Consider the following 27,282-nt stretch of genomic DNA (forward strand, 5'->3'; position numbering starts at 1 on the left):
GTTCTGTATTTTGATCTTAGCATTAAAAATTAACTATTATGGAGTGTTAATTTTCATTTTGGCTATAGATTCCCATAAAAATGTGAATTACCTTTGAGATAATATATTTTTTTTTCTTACTGTGAAGGTCTACAGGCAACTAATATTGGGGTATATTTTGATTGAGGATGAGGAAAGGAATGTTTATCTTAGCTGTTTCACAGCTTTCTGAATATTTGCACTTCTAATCCTTATACCTACTGGGTGTAAAATTAGCTGCTTACATAACTTCCCATTTTATCTTTCAAAATCTAAAAAAAATATTTAAATTTGGATTCAAAGGTCTTTGTAAGAATACCAGCTTCAATGTAGTCCTTTTGGAACTAGAGTAGCACCATAATTTCCCAGTGTGAGAGTATGTTGAAAATGGGGAAGAAGGTGCTGCAGCTTGATTGAAGAGTGAAAAGTAAGTGGAAGTTTAACAATTTAAAAACCATGATCTAAGTGATTTGACTTGATGTACATTAGATGATACAAAATTGGTTTTTGCATTGTATCGTACACAAGAAGTTTGCAAGTGATTTGCATTTCTTTCCTTAGTAAAGGTTCAAGGTATTTCCTGTTACCAAATAATTTGAATAAAGAGAAAAAAAATGTGATTGAGGATGCTTATTAATGAGGAGATACAGAAAATTAGATTTTTGGTAAAGCTGTGAGTGTTATTTGCTGTAATCTCAGCAAACAACTGTTATAGATGGCACTACGAAAATGGTTCCTTAATAACCATATGTGACTTTGAAGTGTACACTTAAACATTTTGTTTAGGGGACATTTCTTGTCTCACCAGCTGAGAATCTCTTGCTCAGGAAATGTAGGAGCTCAGATTTCATAGCAAAACAACACAGACTCTATTGAAATGGAATTAACTCCCATAAGAACCTCTTCTCCCCTGCCCTGTTTAACTGCGTGTATTTCTCATAGCCCTGCATTTTGACCTTGTGAACATGAGCCAGTTGCTCTGTCAGCTCACATTAATGCTTAAACTCAGTAAAATATCTTAATCAAGGCATCCAAGCTCAGACCCTGTAAGGGAATGGGATTTTCAAGGCAAAAGTTCCCTATTAAAGTCAGATAATACTGAACAGTGCCTGAATGTCTCTCAGAAAAATAATGAATATATATTTCACTAGCATTTACTTAAGGAAATTGTTATATTCACCAGCATTTAGAAAGAGCTTTGGCTGGGGCTGGAACTGTTCTGTTGGATTGGCTATTATATTTGGGATAATAATATAGTTCTTCAACAAACTATTTAAAAACACATATTGGCAGGAAAATTGCACATTATCTAAAACCATTGCCTATTAAAGTTTATTTCTTTGGAGTTTTTTTGGCAGGTCAGTCTATCACAACAGACTGCAGCAATGTCTTCTCTACTTAACAAAAATTTAGAATTTCCTGTAAAATTTGATGCAGTAAGATTCACTGAATTTTATCTAAACTGGTATCAATAAATTGTCACAGTAATATGGATTGATTCATGAGGCATTGATACACCTCAGGAATATGTATTCTTTTTAGTATTCAAGGCAATGTGGGCTCACAGCCCAGACAGCCAGTCCTGCTCTGGTCTGCCTCAAGAGAAGTGTGGTCAAGGGAGGTGTTCCTGCTCTTCTACCCTGCTCTCACAGACCACCTGGTGTACTGTGTCCAGCTCTGGGGTCCTCAGCAAAAGAAACCCATAACCCTGTTCCAGAGGACAGCCAGAAAGAGAGTCAGTGCTCAGCAGAGTTTGCATTAAAAAAAAAAAAAAAAAGAAAAAAAAAAGAGAAGGTTCCAGGGGAATTTATAGCACTTTCCAGTACTTCAAAGGGGACTACCAGAAAGATGGAGAGGGACTCTTTATCAGAAGGTGCAGTAATAATGAGAGGCAATGGTTTTAAACTGCAAGAGGGTAGATTAAAATAAAACAAAAGGAAAAGAAAAATTGTGAGGAGGGTGCTGAGGCACTGGCACAAGTTGTCCTTGGAAGTTGTGGACGCCCCATCCCTGGATGCGCTCAAGGCCAGGCTGAATGGGATTCTGAGCAGCTTGGTCCAGTGGAAGATGTCTATGATCCTATGATTCCGTTTCTATGTCATTTAAAGGTCTGTAACCTATATAGAATACGAACTTTTACTAAATAAAATAGCATTGTTCTTATTTGTAGGCAGAGCCTGGAGATACACATAATTCAGGGTTAGAAACTGAAAAATTGACTGAATAATGTGAAATAGTTTTATTTAATATCAACTCAAAAATCAGAACTCTTCAGGAACACTATTGATTAACTACTCAATACTCCATTATTTTCAGTTTACAAGACATCTTTAGGCTTAGGTCCTTTTCCTAGTAAAATTTTATGAAATTTTGATTAAAATATATAAAAGGATATTTTCCTATTCAGAGATCATGAACCCTGTTTAATATGAACTAAAAAGATACTTTTTAAATTTTAAAAATTTTGCTCAAGGTACATCAATCCCATAACAACTGTTTTATTAATCCTTTGTTGTTTTCTGACATTTAAATTATTCCATGAAACCACTTACTAAAATAAATGTAAAGCTCTCCGGGTTGTTTTGCAAAAGTTGTTTGATACTGTTTTGGAAAATAAGCCAAAACCAACTGAGGCATTATCAACGAAAAAGGCCTTGCTTTCAGATCCTGCTTTAAACCTGGTGAGGTCTCAGTCAATTCTCTTTTTGTCTCAAAGTTCACACTGGACATTTGGAGGGCAGTGTTGTCATCCTGGCTGTCATTTATCCAGAGAGAGAAAAGAACATTCATGCCAGATGGTCTCATCCTTTTATCAGATATGTGATGGTGACAGACAGCATGTGAGCTGGGCAGCAAGAAGAGAAACAAGACAGAGGCAAGAAATATAGATGTCAAAAATATACTTTAAATCTTTTGTCTTGTAGAACAATAGAATAGATACCAATGCAGGGCAGGTATCCTTTGCGTCTCAAAAAGCAACATAGGTGTTGTTTTTGGGCTTTGCAACATATAAAGGGGCAGCACTAGGATAATAGTGATGCAAAAATACACTATATTTTCCTCAACTTTAATTCTTGTTCTACAAGAGATTTTACTGTTTTTGGAGACTCTAATTCTGCTTATAAGATTTCAGAGAAATACCAAGGAATAAAAAAGAGAAGGCTCTAGGGAGACCTGATTGTGGCCTTCAATATATAAATGGACTTACATGAGAGATGGAGAAAAACTTTTTTTAGGGCCTGCAGTGACAAGAAAAGATAAACAAAATAGGGTAGATTGCACTAACAGAAAAAAAAAATGGTGGTGATTAGTCACTGGGACAGGTTGTCCAGAGATATTGTGGATGCCCCATCTCTGGAAGTGTTCCAGGCCAGGCTGGATGGGGCACTGAGCAACCTGGTCTAGTGGAAGGTGTCCCTGTTCATGGCAGTGAGATTGGAACTAGAAGATCTTTAAAATCTCTTCTTACCCAAACATTTCTATGTTGCTGTGAAATGCTCCCTGTTCCAGCACTAGATAACCTGCTTATGAAATTTTTATTTCTCAGTGAAAACACCAGCAAAAGGAGACCAAGATGCACAGGGGTTCTATTAAATAAATTATTTTCATATTTTTTAATTTCAAGTCATGAAAAGTTATATAATCATTGACAGACTATTAAAAGTAGACTCTTAAACAACATCTAGATCAGGTATGACTACACGTAGAATTACTTGTCTAGTTTTAGATCAATATGCCATTCATCTCAATTAATGATGCAGAAGCTGCATCACACATACCCCACCTACACAGTCCAAAAGTTAAGTACCCTTGTACTCTTATCCTAGTACATCTTGCTTTTCTTATAAACTTATTTTATAGCTTTGAGCATGGCTTTTCTATTTCTATTTTTCTTGTTTTCATACATGATTGGTTTGCCTTTATTGTTTAGGATTTTTTTTTTTTTTTGGTTGGGATAGTTTAATGCTTTTGGCTTCAGTTTGGATTCTTCTCTTTTGACATTGTAAGACTACAGTGTAGAAGTCTATATCTTTGTTGTCTAGTCTTCCTTTAGAAGGAAATAAATAAGCAGGTCTAGGAAAAAATTATCTCTTTCCATGAAAGAGATGAAATTTAGATTCTATAAGTGTCATTTCTTTCTAGTTCGTTTAAAGGACAGTCAGTCCTTTAAACTTAAGCCCTAATGAACTTAAGGAGCTTGCTCTGGAGTGCCTAAACTACTGGTTCTTTCCAACAAGGTGAAATCACCTGGTCCCTTGGGTCTGGGGTTTCTTTTTTTCCTTTTGTTTTATGAAATTTTTCATTCTTTTTAATGTAAATAAGGCTCTAGTTCTATTGAAAACAATATTGCTAATGTTTTTAGGCTGCTTTCTTTCTGGATTTGCAATTGAGTCTTAGTGATGATGATGATGATTTCTAGTTTGGACATCTTAACATGTAAGGTTCAATATCAGGCAAAAGTTTCAATTTCATTTAGAAGTTTTGGAAACTGCCTGTGTAAATGAATGATTCTTCTTTTTTTTTCTCTCCCCACAAAACATCATCCAAGAGGTGTAGATATCAGTTCTTAGCCACGACAACTGTGGTAGTTCATTCAGCCATTACAGAATGTGCTAAAATGCACCAGGTTCATAAATGTTAATTTTAGCTTGAAGGTTGTCTCCCTTGGCTCTCTTTATAGTCAAGAGAAAGGACCTCGAGGGCATCATTCAGAGAACCTAAACTAAATTTAGTTTTTTGCTCTGAATTGCCCATTAGAATCTTCTGCCTCCCTCTCCACTGACTGTAGGGGGGAGCTGGGCGAGCAGGTTCTCAGGTCTGACTTGGAGTGTTTGAATATCCCCGGTAAACACATGGGGGGCTCCGATGCTCTGGGAGCATTACGGGCCGGTGTACACCCATCGAGGTGTGTGTTGGGAATTGGGGTTCTTGTCCCGTGTTGTACAGAGGGAGTTAACCACAAGCTATTTTCTTTGCATCTTTAAAAGCAGAATCACACTGTAGCATGTCAGAGTAAAATCTGTTAATTCCAGGGTGAAATATGCTAGATGTCATTTTTGTTTTAACATACAGAATGATAGGGATTTTGGTGCATGTATTATTTAGTTTTCTAGCTCTGATTTTTTTCCTGTATATGCTGAGTTTCAAATAGGAGTTTTCAAATACACATGCACATATTCATTATGTGACAGACCGGGTTTTGTTGCTACTGAACACAACAAAAATATATTTATTGAATTGAATGACTTTTATCTTGATATGATCTTTGTAGTCTTGATAATGTTAGCCATAGCATTTATTCATTTTTACTAAATAAATGTGATTTACTAAAATACCATTATATAGGTACCTCAAAGTAAAAGAAAAAATATAATCCCTGTGTATTTCTGATGTCATTTGGTAGTAAAATAGAAATTAAATTATTTTAAACTGATAGGGATAGGGATAACAGGGTGAATGCACCTTAAGGCTCAACATGCAAAATGGTCCAGAAAAATCACTATTTCTTTGTTAGCAATACTGAAATTTAATGTACCTTTGACAGCAGCAGTTTTATGTTCAAGTTTAATTTTGTAGTGAATTTGAGAAGAAAGATTTTGTTTGTGACTAACCCTTTCATCACTTTTATGATACAGGTTTATGAATCTCTGAGTTATAAGCTTTCAGTGATGTTTCCCTGTAGTTAATTTTAAACAAGCTTGCAGAAGGATATTTAGCATTTCCCCCTTCTTAATTCTTTTGTTTTGGGAAAGCAGTCTAGAATACAACACAGTGAATTATTGGGTGATTTGGTACTTTGGGAGCAGGGATTTTTTGTTTGTTTGGCGGTTTTCTGGTTTTGTCTGTTTGTTTGTTTTTTACAATTTTAGTGAATTATTTTTAAGGAATATGAACATGCTGGAACTTGAGTCTTTACTTTCTGAACTGGATTGTAGGTTTTCTTAAAACACTTATCTCTGGGGTTAATATGGACATTTGTGGGATAGTATTCCTTTATAAAGGCTTGTAGGTATGCTGCTCATTTTGGCAGAATTGCATGAGTCATTTTTAGATGGACTTGGAGCATCTAGATTCTGCATATCAGGTTACTGTTTGTGAGTCAGCAAAAATGAGTTGCTGATGACCTGTCATTTGCCAAAGACAGCGGATGTCAATACCTGTGGTTCCAGAGGCATCCTGTGCCTGTGGAGGCATGGTACTTCCTCCCTGCTCACCGCTGAGGGCTCTCCCAGCTGGATCCTGCAGTGGCCCGAGCTGCAGGACCACACATTGCCTCTCAATCCTCACAGGGAGCAGGGTGTGATCAGTCAGGTACACCCCCAACAAATATTGATGGCCTTAAGATTCCATGGTGAGTGCCTGAGGTGTCTGTGCACCAAGGCGATACATCTCGCAGAACTCCGGTTACTGTAAGGTAAGTAATTATTCTCTTGTCTGTTCTTTTTTTTTTTCCTCTTCCCATGGTTATTTCCTACAAACAGGCAAACTGATTAAGTCTCTATCTGTGCTTTAAAGGGCTTATCTGAAAAAGTGATGGCTGCAAAAGCTATCTGTAAAAACAAATTTTGAATTGGTTTCTTTCAGCCTTTAGTTTTAAAAATAAACTACCAAAAAGTCTGCCTCTTCCCATAAAATTTTATGGATCTCCCTTATCTGCAGTCTTTAAATGATGAGTAGATAAATGAAATATTTACTGCATATACAGGTGGAAGAACTAAGTATGCTTTCAAATATCCAGAGCTGTTGTATAATATCTGGTGATTCACAGAAGAGTAAAGATAATAGTTTTCAAAAGATTTCAGTCTCCTTTTGAGGTTTTAAATTCTATGGTCATCTTACTTTTTTGTAATATAATGCTTCTAAATAAGTGACCCAGTACCTTAATTATTGTAGATATTTCTTCCCTTTTTGTGTCTGCCCTTTGGAAAATAAACAAAAAGCAGACTACTTATATATTACTGTATATTTTCCTCTGATGATTTTATTTTCACTGGCTTTCTCTAAGAATTCTGCTGAAAAATTCAGTTTGTACAGGGCACTGAATTCTCTCAGAAAGGCATCCCTGATTAGATTCTTCTGTTGTTTCTGTATCATTTAATTACATTTCTTAAGCACAGCCACAAACGTAAACTGAGACACATGACTTTTATGGTTTATTCAGTAGACCGCATTACATATTTTGAATTTGTTAGCTATGCCCTGTTATTAGACGAGTATGTAAAGAATCATGTCTTTGTGATACTAGTGTGCAGTTACATTTCATATATTCAGTGACCCAATATTTTGTAGCATTTTGTCTGAGCCATAAGAGAAAATGAACAAAGACTAAATGCATGAGTCATTATTTCCTGAAAGGACTTTTTATTCACATTTTTTTGTGCCTCTCAGAGTGAACATGTATGTTTTTTGTTTTGCAGGGATTAAAGGTTTTTTCTAGTGAATATCAGAATAAATGTGCAGTTGTCTCCTTTTGCTGTTCTTTCAACTGGAAAGTACAATGCAGCCCCAGCATGTACTCTACAGTATGAAAAGCATGGAGTTTTAGAGAACATTTAAGAGATTGAATACTATGGTGATTTTTAGAAACTGTCTCTGTCCGTAAAAAATCCTAACCTTTTAAAGGTTCAAAAATATATGCATTAGCAGAATAGAAAATCACCTTGACACTAAGCCAGTTGCTTTACATAATTATCTCATTGTATAATTAATACTGGGGAAAGATAGGTAAAAGTAGTTAAATACTTAATGCCAGAGGGATGGAAATTTTAATAACGTATTAGTGCATTTATTGTAAAAAATAATTTTGGTTCTGAATACTAGAAAAATATAATTTACTTGTATTTTGGTATATTTTCCATTCTAAGCTGATAATAAAAAGTGGTCCAACGTCATTTTCTTGAAGCAAGGGATGCTATGGATCTAAAAAGATGTGATGTGTAGAAACCTCAAATTAATGAATGTATGATTTTCAAGAGAGAAAATACATGTGAAAATTTCCAAGGCTTTCTTACTCTGAGGAGCATACTTCAGGGGCATATTGAACTTGGATAATTGAGAAATTTCCATATAAATGTCTTTGGAAAAGTGACAAATGTAGGTGCAATACTCCAAAGCAGATAAAGAAGCATCTCTCTCTCGCACATTTTTGATCCAGCAGTCATTTTATATCTTGCATAATGTCCCCATTAGATCCTGAGAAGAAAAACAGCTGCAGTTTTAACTACAACAGCATCACATGTTTAATTTTACTATCTTTTGTTTCAAAATGTTTTAGAAGCACTGGTAAATTGTTTTCTATTTCAGAATAATGTAATCTGGGATTTAGGAAAACAGATTTGAATTCTAAAGACATTTACTTGCCATGTTTGGTTTTGTGTTTACTATGAAAACATAACAGAAATATCTGTTTTACTGATCAGTGTGTGGTAAAATAGCAGTATTATGATTTATATAAAAGTATAAATCTTAATCTCTATAAAGTGGTCCAGAGAGTTCATAAACATGCACTTATTGAATGTTTCGATGATGTTAGCTGTTTGAGCCCTGAAAACTGGTTTACAGTGAAACTGTGTGATGGAATTGTCAACACTCCACTGGTTAAAATATTTGAAATTTTATTAAACTTACGGCATGATTGCCCTTTGTTTCAGCCCGCTTTCATCATGCTGACAGAGATCTGGATGTCTTTTAAAAATTTACAATATCTGTTGGTTGTGCCTGGAATTGCAATTAAAGTTACATCTACTTGGACATATCTGTCTTTCTGAAATTAGGCTTCCCACCAATACTTACTTTTAGCTGCTTACAATAAAGGCTGAGGTTATCCATATGGAAAATTTTATTTTCCTGACGTTGTGCTTTTCATCAGAAAATCTAACCTAGTATGAGATTTTTGTTTTTAATGGATTATTTTTCCAGATTTAGAGGGACTCTTTAGAGGAGGCCAAGTTATTGTTAATAGTGATATCAGCAGGAGATGATCACACATGACAAATGTAAGAATATGGTTTGTTATAAATGCGTCATTTTGAATTTCAACCAATACTTTTATTTTTTGTCTTATTTTTATCACAACAACAGGAAGGAGAAAATGAAAAGTTTTAGTAAAGTCAACTACAATAAACAATCCAATGATAGATGGAATAATTATTTCCTGATGTCAGTTCTCCTTTTTAGAAAATCCTGTTTTAAATATTGTTGAAATATCTTGAATTCTCTGGATGTGACTCACTAAGTGGACTTGATTTCATACCTTTTATTTTAAATAGGCTTTGAAACTTACTAGCTGCTGATAGTTATTCTGACTGAATAACTTTTGTGTTACTAACCACCACTACAATATGTGTGACAGGAACATCAGCTTTCAAGGAATAGGTGACTAATTCTTCAAAGATGAGACAATGCATGTTCTGCAGTCACAGAAGATTGTTAGTGATCCTACAGTAGTTTTTACTCTTTAGTATAATAGAGTCTTAAAAAATGTTTGTTAAAACAGCAGTCTGGATAGAAGAAAAATTTTTATTTCAAGCAGGCACTATTTAGATAAATTGTTTATACTGAATATTCACAAAGAATATTTAGAGTTATTAATGTTTTTCTATATTACAGTTTATTTGAGAGAAAAACATGGTTAATAGTCAGGACTTATTATTTTAAGGAACATATATTTTAAACAGTTTTTCAGTTAGATTTCTGACGTTCAGAGTGCTATTTGGCTGGGTGTTATGAACCAGCTATAAAGAGGTTTTAAATCCCCTACAGCATTTCTACTGAGATAAAAGTAATAAGAGGAAAATAGTTTTTCTGGTGAAGATTATCTGTCTTAAAGTAATGGTTTTGGGAAAAGTAATGAAATATGGACTGAGATGTTAGGCATTTTTGAGAATCTCAGACTGCTTGCTATAGTAAATTTGTTGATATCAGGACCACTAAATAGGCCTCCAAAAGTAATGAAGAGAATGTCATTTACAGTAGGTGCAGATTATGGTGCACATGCTCTTTGGCTTCCCTTCCTATTTCTTTTTCTACAGCCTCCTCTTTGAAGTTGTGCAGATGTATTCTTCACTCTTGGTTCTTTCTCTCCATTTCTTCTTGTGCTGAAGGCATTGAGGAGTGATCTGTGGTCTCATTCTGACTGCACAGTAGCTCAGTGAAGATTGAGTCATATGTCCTTATACTTTGCATTTTCCATCTAAATTCCAAATAAAGGTTTTATATTTGCCATGGACTTACTTCTTTTTGATCCATTACTAAAGTAACAAATTCAGAAGAATGAAGTGTTACTTCCAATCAGAGTATGTGTGTGTTGATGTTCTATGCATCTTGGTTTCCATACAAGAGAATATGGGCAATGAGCATTGAAACTTCCTCACACAGTTGCAGCATTGGAAGCTTTGCTTAAGTGTTGTGATTTCTCCTGAATTGTGTTCATGGCTAGCCACCACTGCACAATATTGCACAAGAATGGTGAAGATAGCATGTTAAATAATTTTAGCTTTAAAAGTAATTGTTAGAAATTGGAGAGTAATTGTACCATTATTCCTCAGTGTACTACTTACTGTAAGAAAATCACACAGGTCACCTCAAACCAAGAATTCTGGGAGATTTCTAACTAAAATTGCTGTTTTTAATCTTTCTATTTGCTTATTATCCACTTCTTATATCAGTGTGCTTCAGTTTTATCTCCCATAATGATCTTGAATCATTACTTGAGAAAAGCCTGCATAGTCCTGTTCATATGAGGAGATACCATTCAATCCAATGCCTGTGGTTTTGTTGCCTACCTTAGAATGGGCTGTCAAAAAAAATGACCCAGAAAGATAGTATGATTTGTCAGAAAAAGGGTCTGAAGAGAAATACTTTAAAAATATATTTTATTGTAAGGCCTGATTTGCAAACAGATTCTCTGATGGAAGAGGTCTGATTCACAGCACTCCATCTGAAAGCTAAATGCCTCCTCGTAAAAAATAGTGTAAGATCATAGAGGTCCTGGATCCCTCGTGTTGGTAATGTTGTGGCTTAACCAAGGTCACAAGATACTTTTGATGGTAAAGAACAGGAATATATGTGGATTCAGGAAGACTAACTAAAATATGAAAAGTCTGTCTATATAAGGTGGATTTCTTTTAATTTTCTCTTTTGCCACCAGGCATTATGTGCCTCAGTAAGCCAGTCAACTACTGGACACAAAAAGAATTGGAAAGTTTAAAAAATGCATGAACAGAAAACAAGTTTTGCAATAAAATGTGTGTTCAGGTTGTGTTGCTGGAAGAAACCTATGTTTGGGTCTTGGGCACCAAAACAAATGAACTTTTTCATTATAATATTTGTAATATTTATGCCTTGGTGTGCTACATGAAACGAACATAATTATTGTTAGACAGCAAGTAGCTTGACAGCAGAGGGGATCAGGAAAGGAAATCAAGTCTGACTTGAAGCTCCCTTTAATAGTCAACGAGCTTAAGAAAGAAGTCCGGAGGATTAATTGTCGCTTGATCTTTGGATGTAATATATATTAAAAACCCCCTCTTAAGCTGGCGCTTGAGCTTGGTCATGGAATCAGACTATAACACTGCTTTTTCACATGTCCTCATCAAAGTCACCTGTTGTTATTCACTTCTGAAGGCTGTTCATGTGAGCATTTTTGAAGGGGTTCCTGGTGCTGATATACTTATCCTAACTTTACTCATGCAGTTGTTCCTATTTTTTATAAGATAATCACCACAGAGACATTTTCAGGCACCTGCAAGCTGCAAGCATTGCATAAACAATGAAATACGGAGATTTCTACTCCTTCTTGTTAAACTCTATCATGGAGATTTACTGAAAATTAAAGAGTTTCTGAGTATGTAACATAAGGCCCTTTGGGATCTTGAATTCTTAATCTTGGCCACCCCCATATTTTTTGAGAGACAAAGGTATGGTTGTTTTTGTGTGTGTATGTGCTCTGTTTGCCTTTTTTCTTTTAAGGTGAGGGGTAAATTATTATCATCTTATTGCTAGTCTAAGGCTGATTAGGACAAGTTTATCAGTTAACTCCTTACTTTCCTTTGAGTTCATAGGCAAGAAGGTGCCATTGGCAAGAAATGCTGTCCCTTTCCAGACAGACAATTCTTTGGGACAATATCCATTCCAAGAAGGAGGCATAAGGGACAAATCATTCCTAATCATATAAAGCCTAACAAAATTATATTTGAAAACTTGAGAGTGGTAATGATAAGGAACATTTGAAAGCAGGAATATTTCTGAGCATGTGTCTAGGTGACTAAATAAAAAGGAGTATAATGATTTGGTCCTGAACAGGCATTTAGCCTGTACTTACACTGAGCAAATTATAGCTCCTGTAGAATGTACAATAGCCCTTCTTGTTTCTAACTGACACTGTTATTACAAAGGATGAAATGACAGAAACTTAGATAAGAAATATCCTGGTTTGCATTTTATTTCATGTCTATCTTTCCAATCACTGTTTATTTTTTGTTTTGTTTGATTTCTGTAGGTAGTATTTGTAAAACTGTAATCTCAATTTACAGTTCTTGTTTTTGTTTCAAATCACTATTAATCACAACTTCATTATCTTTTTGAGTACAACTTCCTCAGATTAAGAATTTACCTTGATGAGATCCTTTGCCCAATGTACCAACTAGTGACCAATACTGATTGCAAGACCTACACCTTCCTATATAAAATAGGACCTACACCACCTATATAAAATAATTAATGCAAGCATTTTATTCCACTTCACTGAAATGCATATGCCTATGTTTGTTTGTAGCTCCCCTGTATTTTTAAGATAATAGCAGTTCCCAGTCCAGGCTCTTGCAGGATTTATAGGCTCCTGTGGTAGTCTCTCTGTTCATACATAATTTGCGTAAAATGCCTATCATCTCATTGTCTCTATTAAAAACTTTCATGATTTTATTTTATGTGATGAATAGATCCATTATCATTGATAATCTGAAACAAAATCTTCAAGTCCAGGTTCTTGTCCAAGTTCTCTTTTTTAAATGCAGAATTTTTGAACAAAAAGTTACCATTTGCAGTAAGTAAGACAATATGCCCCTTCTAATGTTAGGTTGACCTGATCTGAAAATGTTGAGAAAGAGAGAAAACAGAATTTTGCATTAAGTTGAATTAGGATGAATTACATAATTGCCAACTTTTTCCAGCCTTGCAAAGTCCTCAAGTATTTTGCTGTGTGTCTCAGTCTTTGATGATTCTTGACAAAGATTGTTCATAATGTCTGGCAAAATGTTGAATCTCTTGGCTATGAATGAGTTTTTCATGTTAAGTTTCTGTCTTGCAGAAATGTGTGTTACTCCTAATGACTTTAGAAGTTTGATTTTGTTCTCATATTTCAGTATAAAAAATTTCCACTTGACATTACCTTAATGCTGAATCAGAGTAGGTGAATCTACCTTGGCCCTTGTCTCTGGAGGTCTCTGGGTTTGTTACACTGGGAGGAACAGTTCTCTCCCAACTAACGCTGGTGCAGTGTAACTTTGTTAGGTGGTCTATGGAACAGACATCACAGGGCACAAGAGCAAGTGCAGAATAAACAGTCAGCAAGGCAGGGCTTACATTATAAAGCATAAATAAAATTCTTCCCTCTTAGCTTAAAGGAATAAGGAAGAGAAAATACATCATAATGTTTCTCTATTTTTGAAATGAAATTTGTGTTTCAATATTGTATTTTCATAACATTGAATAGAAAATGCTTCTGTATCAATAATGTCAGCTTTTAGCCTTCACTTTATTGATCAGCAACTGCACCTGAGTTCTTCACTTACAGACAGTTTCTAATGTGTTATTGAAGATATTGAAACTAGACAAAAAAAGCAAAAAGGGACCAAAGAAGTGATGTCCACAGCCACTACCCCAGTGATATCTTTCAGTTCACTTTTCACAAAATTTGACCCTAGAAAGCCTTTTCTTTTCTATGAGGTATTGACGATGATAATTCTCTTAAGAATTTCACTGTATTTTAGTTGTTTTTTATCTGCTGCATAAATTTTCTAACATGGCTATAATTACCCACTTTTCTTCTCAGCCTCGTCCTCCACCCTCTGCTCCAAATTTCTATGTAATTATAAATCAAACTCAATTCCAACAGAATAGTGTTGGTCTTTCTCACCTTGCTACAGGACTTGCAGCAGTAGGGAAATGGCCAGCTAGTAGAAATGTAATAGTTCTTCAGGTTATGCTTTTAATAGCATATCATCCATATAAACCAAAATAATCTAATCCTTTGTTTTGGGAAATATTTCTCTAATGATTAGTGTAAATGAGCTTGGTGCCACTGTAAGCCCAAATAGAAGGAATTTAATTTGATTTTTTATTCCTTCTCAGCAAAGTTTCATTCATATCCAGCATTAATCTAATTTCTGTAAAAGCATCCAGGAAGAAGGAAATCAAACTACTTGATCATGGTTTCTCTTCTCTCATTTTTATATATGAATCTATTAATATTGTAACTATTTTGTGTTAGTTCACCTCAACATGCATTTCAAAATTACTATATACCATGAAATATTCTTTGCTAATTGTAAAAGTCAGATCTGTCCAACTATCCATTTTGACCATTTAAATTACAGTAACTGAATTACTGAAACTTGATCATCATTTTCTGCTCTGTCAACTCAAGCATCTTGAATAATTTTTATAGCCTGGCTCCCCAGCCTGTTATTCTTGAAAAGTGCTTCAGTGAGCAAACATTTAACCTTTTGTATTCGGGTCAACAATGAAAGTAAAATTTAACTTAAAACATAATCCTGGTCCCCAAAATCTGACAATAACAGTACTCAGAGAGAGAAAAAATCATCATTAGTCTCAGAAAGATTTTAATGAGTTGACAAAATGCTTTAATTTTTTTCTTGTTCCATTACTTCTTTCTTGTTCCTTTCTCTGTTGCCTTAGCTGATTGATCACAACCTGCTCAAGACTGAGTTACCGAGCGTGTTCCGTAACTTTTGTAATGGACTTGTGTTATCGAAGGTGCTGAGAACCTGTATAATTTGATAAACCTCTCAGTGTTTATCAGCTATTTGCTATTTGAGTCTAGTCAGTAATGACAAACCCTGTGGTTATTCTTGCACCTTTTCTATAAATTCTGTAATTGATGGAAAAAGTGACCAATGCTATGTCAAAATTCTGCTAATAGCACGGCTTGAACTTCAGTCAGAATTTCACCATTTGACTTTGTAGGATCCTACTGAAAACAATTTTATTGGGTAAAGCAGATAATGTTGGTGACAGGAATTGTAAAGCATGAATTAGTTGAGATGTTTATATACACATGAAGTTACAAAATGAGCACTCATTTCTCCTGTAGAATATAAGAAGCTGGCATCTTATTTTAGAAGCAAAAGTAGAGTAACTAAGTCTAACTTCATTGCAGTAGAATGTAGACTACAGAATGTAAAATATGGACTTGTTTATGTTGCAAGATGAAGTTTATTTTAGTTTCTTTTTAAATTGCCTTAGATTTCCACACAACTGTCTTGGAAGAAACAGTCATATATTTCAGTGAATTTTATTCAGTGCTATTTTGTTGCTAGTAGTTCTATAACGACTATTCAGTATCATTTTGTTTCCTGCTAGAAGTGGTTGCTATTTTCCTCTTTGTGGTCCGTACTGTTGTCATCTTGGTGCTACCTTCTTGTGTAGAAGCTGCTAAGCTGCCAGGTTACCCTTTTCACTTCCAAGTGTTCACTTCTACACACTTTCTAGAGTACTTAGTGATCTTCCATATGGATTTTTGCAAACATCCATGGATATATTTTTTTCTTTAGAAGGCTTCATATTGAGCCTCTTTTAGGGAAGGCTTGCTCTAGTGCAGACATCTCTGACAGATGATAAGAGAATAAAAGGGAAGGACTATCCTGAGCTGGTCTCAGCACTGCAGAAAAACAAAGTAATGCTGGTAGAAATACTTCCCTCAGAGATCTGAACTGAGTATCTAAGGATGGCTCTCTGACCTGTTGATGTTTCAAAAACCAGGCTGTTATTATCCATGTGGGGTTGTTACTTCATGGTAGTGTGGTGGGAAGATTTTCAGATAGTGTCTCTGTAAACCCAGCAGCACAGACATGGTTTCCATCCTAACCTCCTGCCTGAAGGGCTCTGAACTGAAGGAGATCTGTCTAGGCAGCCATGACCATTTGATCCTGAACATTTTGGTACGTAACAGCTGTGGATTGTGAGCCCACTGCTTAAAATGCTGTGGAGAAAGTTCTTTTGCTTAAAAAACATTGTAAAATCATGCCCTACTGATACATAACACAGGTGCTATATTTTTTACAGAAATACAACCTAATTTCCTCTAAGCTTGTGGTCTGCTTCTATGGTAGACTTAGGTGCTACTTTAAAATACAGACATTTAATCCCATCTCACCAGTATGTTGAGAATGACAGTTGAACCAGAATTTAAAGTTTTATGTACCAAGGTAATTTCCATGAGCTATTGAATGCACCTGTCTCATTCCATAGTGGTCCAGCTGATGTTCCCTAGCAGGAACACTTTTTCCTGACATCTTGGTCTTGGAGAAGCTGATGCAGACAGCCCATCATTCATTGATGAGCCACCACTGATCTAATTCACAAGATTTAATAATGGGGCTTTACCTCCCATTACTGAGGCAACTGGACATTTTCACAGCGGTTATTTTATGCTTGCTCTTTTATGGAGGCATCAAAACAGCTCAGTATGATCTATTCCATCTCTTCCAGGCTGAAATATGAATCACAGAGATATTTTAAGACTTAAGTTCATTGTATGATATTACATTTATATTGTAATTGTGGACACAATGAAAAGAGACAGAAAAAACTAGAATATGTACTGACTTAAGTTCATGAGTAAAGTTCGAGTTTTAAAAGTTCAACAGTCCACATTTATATTGTAATTGTATACACAATGAAAAGAGACAGAAAAAAAACAGAATATGTACTGACTTAAGTTCATGAGTAAAGTTCGAGTTTTAAAAGTTCAACAGTCCAAAATAGCCTCCAGATGTTATTAGGGAAAACAATTCTCAAGTGACAGTTCATGTCACTGATATTTTCTTAGTTTGGTCATTATTGAAGTAGCTTTATTTTTTATGCAATGGTGATAATGCCCACATAATAATGGAGTGTTTCTTTGAAAGAAAATTCTCCCTGTCATCAAACTTAAAGGTTTCCTTTGAAGAACCAGGATACTTCCAGCTGCTGGTAAAAGGACCTGCTGAACATTCCCTGTTGTAAGAAACTGAAACACTTAAAAAAGATTAGACTCAAAATTAGATGAAATGATGTATAGATGAAGTCTATTATGATATATTCTCTGTGATGGCTGAGAAAATAAATTTTGATGTCAGAATGCGTTCCTTAGAATCTGAACTCACTATTATTGAGGTGGAGAAAATCTAGGTTTCTGCTAAATCTTTAGTTTTTCCATGTCATGCAACTTTATCATGGCTTAAATGTGTTGCGGTCAGGTTTGGTTGGTGCATTATGTTAAATAAAATGTATTTGTAAGCTAGTTTGCATAGGCAGAAAAAACTGAAAAACTAGAAAAATAAGTTTATAATTTATTTAAGGCAAATGACAAACATTTGTTTTCTATTATTTTCACATTTTCAACATGTTTTGAATGTGAGTTTTGATGACTGCTTTTGGAAATAATTAGCCCATTGATTTTCACTGTTTTTATTTTTTTTGAAAACTGTGTAAGAAAAAATGTTTTCAGTTTTAAGGTATTTGCAGCACATCAGACTGAAATAGACGCCACAACTATTTTAGCCTAATAGTTGTAAATTATGCCAACATTTGACTTATTACTAAAACGAAAACTTCAAACTAAAAGTATGATAATACATAATTTTATTGGAGACCTAGAACATAAAATGCTGGAACTAGTATCACAAAATATGAAATACTGGACCTGCACAATTTTAAAAATAGTTTAAATGAAATGTCCTGACCAGCATGTACATTTGTAGGCAATAGTACTGTAGCAAGGCACTAATCAGCTAAGTACCATAATCCTCCTTATAGGGTAAATTCTTACTTGACCTCCAGCTATATACAGCACATGGTAACAGCATTAAACTATAACACTCCTCTCATGCTCTCAATAGCTTCCCATTGGGTCAGCTCTCTCACTTGAATTGCTGTTATTGCAGATACTAAACTTTATTTTTTTCCTAGATGCCTTATATTTTATAAGTGCATTTTGGGGGCAGGGAAGGGTTTATAATATACATACCTAAAAAATTGTGTCTCGAAATGAAGAGACTGTTTACATGATTTCACTGAACCTAGAGGATTAAATGAAAGCGCTAGCGAGAACAGAAATTGATGTATTCTCATGAACCCGAGGCTTCCAGCTTCCCAGATGTGCAGTGGCTGATCAAAAGGTAAAGCAGGGAAGAAAGATGCAGAATGTATTGTGTGAAAACAATGTCTATGCTCAGCATTTCTTGTTCTTCTGGGGGACGATTAGGGAGATATTTTTCATTTTGAGTAAAAAAGCTCAATGGAAGTACTGAAAAACTTTTTCTTGTGCTTCAGATGGATGCAAATATTATCTTTAAAATAATCTTTTGCTACCCTATAATTTAGTTTCTTAAATTGTATTCTGTTTTCTGTGATAAAAATAATTCTTTAAACATTATATTTATTTTAATAAAAATAGTATATATGTAATTTTGAAATGTTCTTTTATTTTATATTATTTGTACTTTTTAGTAACAGTTCAGCAATATATTTACTCATTCTTAGGTTAGTGTTTCTGTGACCTACTATTCTATTAACACCCTGTGTTTTAAAGTAATTTGAATCCTGCTGTTAGACAGCTGTTAATTGATTCCATCCTTCTGCAAATGGTTTCTGTTGTGTCAGTACTGATGCAGATAACAAGAATGCCCATTCCTACCGAGTATTCTTGAAAACAATCTAATCAATTTGCTATTTAGCATAGTTTTTATTATTATCTTTTTTGAGACAAAATTTTTGCTGGAAGAAAAGTGCAATACTGTTTGTTTATTTATTAAGTGGAAATAATTAGCAAAATATTAATTTTGAAAATGTTCAGAAGTGGAAATAATGAAAAATCTTGGCGTGTTAACCTATTTATAAGAGGTAAGCATTCATCAATATATCTGAATGAACACTCAGTAAAATATAGTTGTTTTATTTCTCAGTTTGCAGTTCTCTAAAATCATACTATATGATTTAAGGGCTGCTCAGGCAAAATAAAGGAGGACAAAATAATTTCTACTGTTAGTCCAGTTTTCCTATCTGTGAAGTTTTTGATTTAAGGAAAAAAAAAAGCGAAAAAAATGTATTACCTAAATATTTGTAGATTAGCCATTGATACTTGCAATCACCCTGTTTGTTCAGCAGTTTTTTCCATATTATAACTCTTTTCCTCATACAAATTGAAAGTAACCCTGCTGCAATGCTGAATTTTTGCTGAATTACTTGTATAGAAAAAATTGTATTTTTTCATCTGTCTGTGCAATCATGTCAAGTTCAAAGCAAAACTGTTGTCAGTGGTGACTTTAATTATATTAACATTTTGTTACTACAGATTTCCTTTTGTTCTGTTGATACAAGCCTGCAGTCAGTGAATTCTTATTTTCAGATAAAATCTAATAGAGATCAACATCTGCTCTACCAGTCTCATGCTTCAGTAAATTTACTGAATTGTAAACTTAATTCATATTCATTGTAAGCCTAATTCATATTCTTTGGAGATATTTAGCTGGAATGTATTCTAATGTTTCTAAGTATGGTTTCTATAAAGTGAAATCGCAAGGCATGGCTGAAATGAGGAATGAAATATTGTCTCACATGAGCTTTACCTAGTGGATTCCTTAGATGTGTGAGTGTTAGATATACTTCAGAACAATTTTTAAAAACCATATCGGTCAAATACAATAAACACCTTTTCTATTTATCAAAGTAGGCTGTTTAAATTAATTAACTTGTGAATTGTGCATTCTTGTGAATTCTTCAATTTTTTTGAGGGGGTGAGAAAATAAGGAGAGGGGAACTGACAAATCATAAGTTTAATCTAGTATAAAACTAGACAGCATAGAGGATCTGTAAAGAGAGATCTTGGTGAAAACTGAAACTGCTTTGAAGTAAAAAAAAAAAAAAGCCTCTTTTTTTCAATAAGGGAGCCATAGCTGCTTTGAAGAATGTGCAAGGTGAATTCTCCTGCACAGTATGACTCAGCAAAGGCAGAAGTTATAAGAGGAGAATGAAGAGTTAAATCACTACCAGCCAGCCTCTTAACACCACTGCCAAAATATTTGCAGATTTTTCAGTCTGGCAAACGAAGTCTGTGGAGATGGTTTCCTAAATGAGAGAGTGGAACCCTCCCTGTGAAAGGCAGGCAGACTCTAAAGTTGCAGAGCAAATTTTCTGGTTCATTTTCTGGGTTCATTGCACTCATGGGGCTTTGGGTGCAAGGTCCAGAGAGTGGCCAGCTCAGCTCCTGGCAGCCTGGGAACCGTGTGACAAGTGCTTTATCTGCTCCCTGTTGTTCTAAACAAGTGTCCTGGCTGTTTCTTGAATTCAACACATAAAAACACAAAATTTCAAATAGTAAAAGAACTATTCTTAAATGATCACTCAGGGACCAACAAATGCACTTTCCCTGACAGAAGCCATGTAGTAAAGGAGAAATGAAGCTGTGTTTAGGGAATTTGATGAGGTCTCTGACAAGAAGCTCTCTATCTTGCATGGCTTTTGTGAAAAAGTTCTGGTGAAAAATGTCAATGTTTTTTACCTTCTCTGAATTATTCTTTCATGTACTGAAAGGATCACATTTTGAGTTAAGCAAAATTACAATATATGCAGGAGAGATACTTTCAGTTTTAATTTTCCATTCAACTTTATTCCTTGATAATTTGTAGGAAAGAGAGAACAAAATTTGAAAGTATTGTCTAGTAAATTATAATTAGGTCTTACAAGTAGATGGCTAGTATTCATTTCCAAGTAGCTGATGGCTCAGGCATGCTGAGAGCATTGTTTAATTGACCCAAATTATAATTTTTTAATTGACCCAAAGCTTCTTCAAGTAAATGCATGTGGCCAAACACAGGTGGTCAAACACAACTTTAAAATGATATTTTCATGAAGGTTTTCTCCAGTTCAAATGTGTATTCTATTAGACTAAGGAAAAGATTATTAGCAGGAGGGTCTGATATCTAGTTTTGACAGTGATATAAATACATATTAAAATGTTTTTTAATATCTCTGACTTCTGAAATGTGATGGATACTTAATTTTAAAAATATCCTTTTCTACAGTACATTTGGGTCAGTTTTCTAAAAACCTAAATCAAAGCAGAAAAGTGTTTTCTCTTTAAGGCAGAATAAAAGTGAATGTCAAAGTTTCAAGATATTCAGTTCCATTATGGAAGTCATAGCCATCAAAGCTGAATAGCTGTCTTATATTCTTCTATGTTATATTTTAAGCACTTAATTCTATTGTGATATAGGGGAGTTGAATAATTTAACTTTATGAGCAGGAGTACAGATTGCAGTCAAGGTATTTGCTTTTCCATAATATTAGTGATATCTGTAGTGCACTGCAAATAAGTTTTCCATCAGTGTAGGGTTATGGGTTGTGTATTAAAAGACCAAATGTCAGGTATTGATAAATTGCAATAAAAATAAATATACAGTAATTGGTAAGAAAAAATAAGTTTCATATTCTGTATCTGAAAAAAAAACCCATTTATAGAATGTGCCTGACAAAGAGATTTTTAAACCATAATAGAGATTTTATTTTATGGTTGTTTCAAACAAGTAGCAATCACAATGGCCTGGAGGACTTTTTAGAATAGGTGTGATAACCTTTTCAGAAAATGTGGTAATCCTTCTGACAAGAGATATGTAGTGCTTAGTTCAGTTGGCAGGTGGAGGGTGCATATCACACCCTTAAAGTTCACTTAGCTTTTAAAGTTCCAGAAAAGTCCTGGAAAGGCAGGAGTAGTCATTTTCCATGGTGGATCCAGCTGGGGGTACTTGATAAAATGGCTTTATTAAGGCATCTTTAAGGTAGTTTATGGTGAGAAATGGATTAGACAGATGCTCATGAAGGTGAGTGAGAATTAGCTAGAGATCTAAAAATAGCAGCAGATTTTAATAGTAGGGACAAGCCATAAGTTTTCATCAGTACTAGTTGCCTCCTACTGTGGTTTCATAACTCTGATTTAAAATGTATGGCATTCATTGTACAGCTCTGTATATAGCAGGTATTTTTAAAATTAAAAAATTGTTGAATATTAAAGGAAGGCTCATTGTGCTGTGATGATCAGTAGAGAATGACAGACTTTAATACTAAGTGTCTGGTGACTGTGGGGCAGGATGAGCCCTCTCCTGGCAGCAGGTTTCTGGCAGATCAGGTGTACAGGTAGAGTTAATTTATTTCTGATGGACAGGACTACAGCTTCTGGTTAGTTCAGTAACTTCAGTAGTGAAGTAAGTTGACTTCAACAGGAGTGAAATTAATTAGAGAGGGGGTTTGATGATGTCAGTCAACATAGGCCAGGAATTCAATTTTTTCTGTTAGGTTGCTTTCTCTGAAGAAAAGCACTATATTTCCAGGTAGGTCCTTTTTCTTGCATGTGCCCTAGTAGCTGCCACACACAGAACAGCCATGCAAAGCTTTTTCCTTGATAAAAAGCTAGAGTAGATTGAAGACCCAGCTGCTCTTCACATTACTGTCAGCCATAGATGGTTTCCTCTTTTTATATCTTAAATGAAGGAAGAAAAATTACTGTTTGTAGTAGATGTAGCACACGAGGTTGGAGAATGTTTGTACAAGCGGTATAAAAATATAGTGCTAAATCAACACATTCTCTTCTCATTAACATAGTTAATGCTAGAAAAAACAGGTGTACTTTTTAGTAAGTCATGTGCCAGTTCATCTGATGATGCATTTCCTTAATAGACATACATTTTCCTCAGCAACAAGTCAACTGTTATGTTTTCACTTGTACAGAAATCCCTCTGTTTTATCCCCCTCAGCCTTCCTCCTATTACATTATAGCCATAATGTCGTCAGAAAAGGATTGAATCCGTATGAGAACACTGTGACATGGAGTGATATATTTATTTGTATGTATATATACACACACACATGTTTTGTGTATGTTTATATAATCTTCTATTTGTAGCTAAACCAGTTCTTACTGCTGGTTGCTTGTATTGCTGTAGATACAAGTATGTAGATTTTATTGTTGAAGCATGTGTACACTCAGGCTGCTCCAAGTCACACATGAGATTTGTGAAACCAGAATCTGTATGGCTTTGTGTGTTACACTGTTCATCATGGAGTTGATCTTATAAACCATATGTTCTAGAATGTTTTAATGCTTTGGAGGATCAAATTGATGCAAACAATTTGGCTCTGGAGACACATGATCTGTAGGTTATATAGACTGAGTATACACAGTGTGAGTATTAACAGTCTGTGTATGTGTACATTTCATGTGTACATGTGTTTGTCTCGATCTTTCAATGAGATTCACAAGGATTAATGTCTGTATCTGATGAGTGCATATTTTTCTTATATGGGGGACACAACTGGGGAGAGGAAGTTATGCACAGTTTTGCTACAGCCAAGACAGAAATTTTCAGGGATTGGGTAATTTTCTATTGGAACAACTTATTTTGGGATGTGGCATAATTTTTCATCATCTGAAGTATTTAAGTGAAAAATATTTATCTTCCTTAAATAATTTCTGCATCTAATCACTGTTGTCTTAAAGAAGCTTCTATGTCTTTGCAAACTGTCTGCATTTGTGTAGTTCTGTTGTTCCACTTGTCCCTTCCTGTTGGCCATTCTGGTTTTAGCCTTCTGAAACTCTGTTCACTTACAGAACATTAGAGCGATTCAAGTTGAGTCCCCAGTAGCAGAACCTGTAGAGATTTTGTAAAATGTACAGAGGTTATAATTTGTGCTGGTACTAAAATACCACTGTAACAAGACAGATGGGACATCTTATCTTCACTGTAAGCAAATAGGCATCTGCATGATGCTTATAGAACTTGTTATGCTTCACACAAAGCGTTTCATTTTGCAAGATTGAATTAGTTTTCTCATATGTAGATGCCATTACAAAGCTAAAGTACTTTACTATTTACAAGGCAATACTGGGTCCAAATCTTTCAAGCACAGTTTAATGATTCTGTATGGTACCTAAAACAGTACAGGATGCCAGTTTGCCAGTCACCCCACAGGCCATGCACACTCTGCACTGGCAGTTGTTGTTTTTCCTTGTTTTTCCTTGTTCAAGTCCAGAGGCTGCATTTCTTTCCTGGCTGTGAAAATAATGTTTTCTCTCCTATCAGATAGACAGAGCCTTTTATACTTTCCTGGGCACCAAGGAGAACCTCTTTCTTGTTCTCCCCTTCACAGAGTTGAAGTGTTTTCTTTCTTCTTCTAGGTCAACTGTGACAAAAACAGGGCTTTGTATTTGCTTGTCTTTTTTGCTGTCCTTCTAAACACTAGACAGGATCTCCTGGCTGCTGCCTGCAAGGCTGCCCTTCAGAATCAGTGGTCATTTTGTGAGTGTAGAAAATGTTTTAAAAGGAATCTTAATTATAAAGGTAGAACTAAATATAAGAAGAAAGGACACTAACAATACAAAAATAGCTTCTCATTTGTATTTTTATTACTTAAAGTTTGAGTTGATCTATGTTATCCCAGAGAAGGCCCACCTCTCAGTCTCTTTTATCTGCAATCTCTGCTCCAGTTTTCTGCAGGTAACTTCTTCAGATCCATGTACGATGAAAAGCCAAGCATGAATCAGGACATGTCTGGAAAGTAGCATTTTACACACTTATTAACCTGTAAGGATTGATAAATGCAAGATGTGAAGATCCAGTTTGTTTTTTTTCCTTTTAACTGATACCTTCTAGTCATGTAGCAAACAATGTTGTGTCAAACAGAAAACATAACATTCATTGTATGTTCCAGACACACTCTTTATGAAAATATTACATATAAATTAATCACATACTTCAATCTATCATTTGTCAGTGTCAGGAAAGAAGGCTTCCTCTGAAGCCTCAGTAGCTGCCTATAGCTAGATGGTATAAATGACATCAATGAGTTAATGCTTCATATGGCACAGGAACTCCATTCTGGTATTTGTCTTGCTCAAATGCTTGGACAAATACTGCTACCATCCCTAAAGAGATGAGAAGGATTCTTTCTCAGCTCAGGCAGCACTTTGAAACTCCCTTCACAACACAAAACTGTGGTTTGTTTTCTGACTTTGGGACTTCCGAGTTCATCTCATGATTCAGAAAAGTGCCACCATTGAAACTTTGTCTATGTTCTGCCTTTGGCACAAATTATAGTTTTGTGGGAACTGACATGTGTTTTTGAGCAATAACAGCTGCTAAAAGAGTAAACTAACTGAATGATCCTTCTAGCCCTAATTTCCATGGTGATTATAAAACTCCATTAAACAGAAGTGTATGGTCAATTTATATTGCTGTAAAATGATTACAAAGGATTATAAAATTTTGGTACTTGTAAAGCAGTCATGACTACAAAGTAGCCTAAGTATTTGTATTCTATATTTTATAAAGTCACATTAGCATTTTTCCTTCAAAACTGTTTTTTATTCAAACTGTGCACTGTAAGCAGATTTATAGCATGACATCCTTTCTTTAATTTAGTACAGAAAATGTGAGAGCACATTCACAAAAAATGCAATGAACGGATTTTTTTCCATCAGCTGGTCATTTTATCTTTTAACTAGCATTAACTGTATATTTGTGCTGCATAAAATATTGACAGAATTCTCTTTCTGCTTTCTTGCCGTGATTATTTAGGAAAAGAAGCCCTTCAATATCAAGAGAACAGAGCAGAAGATACGACCAAAGGGACGAGAGAGACGAATATTCACAGTATGCTACATCAGACAGTGCGATGCCCAGGTCACCATCAGATTATTCAGATAGGCGGTCACAGCGTGGGCCCCAGTTATACGAAGAACCTGAACTGGGTGATTATAGAGATTCCAACAGAAGGAGCCGCAGGCGTTCCAAGGAGTATCCGGTAGAAGAAGAAGATGCACAAAGCAGGGAAGAATATGAGAGGCAAAGGAGGGAAGAGGAATACCAGGCACGATACCGGAGTGATCCTAATTTGGCTCGTTATCCAGTCAAGCCGCAGCCATATGAGGAGCAAATGCGTATCCACGCTGAAGTGTCCCGAGCGCGGCATGAACGCAGGCATAGCGACGTCTCACTGGCAAATACAGAGCTGGAAGATTCCCGGATGTCCATGCTCAGGATGGAACGGCCATCAAGACAAAGATCCGTGTCTGAGCGCAGGGCCGCCATGGAAAACCAACGTTCATACTCTATGGAAAGAACTCGAGAGGCTCAGGGACCAAGTCCCAATCGTCAGAGGACCACAAATCATAGCCCTCCTACACCTAGGAGGAGTCCAATTCCTCTGGAAAGACCAGACATGAGGCGCTCTGATTCTTTAAGGAAACAGCATCATTTGGATCCCAGTTCCGCTGTCCGGAAAACAAAACGTGAAAAGATGGAGACCATGTTACGGAATGATTCACTCAGCTCTGACCAGTCTGAATCTGTCAGACCTCCACCACCAAAGCCCCATAAAACGAAAAAAGGAGGTAAAATGCGCCAGGTTTCATTAAGTAGCTCAGAAGAAGAATTGGCATCCACGCCAGAATATACAAGTTGTGATGATGTAGAGATTGAAAGTGAAAGTGTTAGTGAAAAAGGTAAGATTTCTAATTTTTTGATTGCTTCACTATGTAGATTTGATTTGGTTTCTATTATTTTGGACATTTATCTATTTAAATTGGTTGCAGCCACACATATACAGCCCTTCACAGATGACTCAGCTTTGTTGTAATGGGAATTGGGATTTTTTTTCTGATTTTGTGTTTCATTAACAGAGTTGAAATGAACTCCTTCCCTTTTATTAATTTATTAAATCATAAATTTAATGATTTATGTGGAAAAGAACATCACAGCTCCTACAAGTATTTGGATAAGATAAAGGAAAAAACATGCCTACTGAAAAACCTATCAATGAAATCTGCAAAATATCTAAAGCTGGGCTGTCATATAAGGCCACGGTTTCATGTTCTTTAATACCAGATTTGCGTGCTCCTGGATCACAATGAGTGCATATTTGATCTGGATCAAGTGTGGGAGCACATGATGCAGCCCTTATGCCAGTTTCATGCTCTCTGCTGCAGGTTAAAGA

General features: G+C 35.3%; 1 protein-coding gene across 35 annotated transcripts in view; it reads left to right on the forward strand.

Annotated features, from left to right (window-relative positions):
* Positions 1-27,282, forward strand: part of RIMS2 (regulating synaptic membrane exocytosis 2) — a 445,269-nt gene that overhangs the window by 163,544 nt on the left and 254,443 nt on the right. For all 35 annotated transcript variants that reach the window (XM_041470636.1, XM_041470623.1, XM_041470624.1 and 32 more), the window contains one exon: positions 25,866-26,791. In XM_041470636.1, coding sequence (XP_041326570.1) covers positions 25,866-26,791 — 926 coding nt within the window. The remainder of the gene's footprint in view (positions 1-25,865; positions 26,792-27,282) is intronic.

Source organism: Pyrgilauda ruficollis, unplaced genomic scaffold (genome assembly GCF_017590135.1).
Source record: "Pyrgilauda ruficollis isolate IOZ18807 unplaced genomic scaffold, ASM1759013v1 scaffold25, whole genome shotgun sequence".
NCBI lineage: Eukaryota > Metazoa > Chordata > Aves > Passeriformes > Passeridae > Pyrgilauda > Pyrgilauda ruficollis.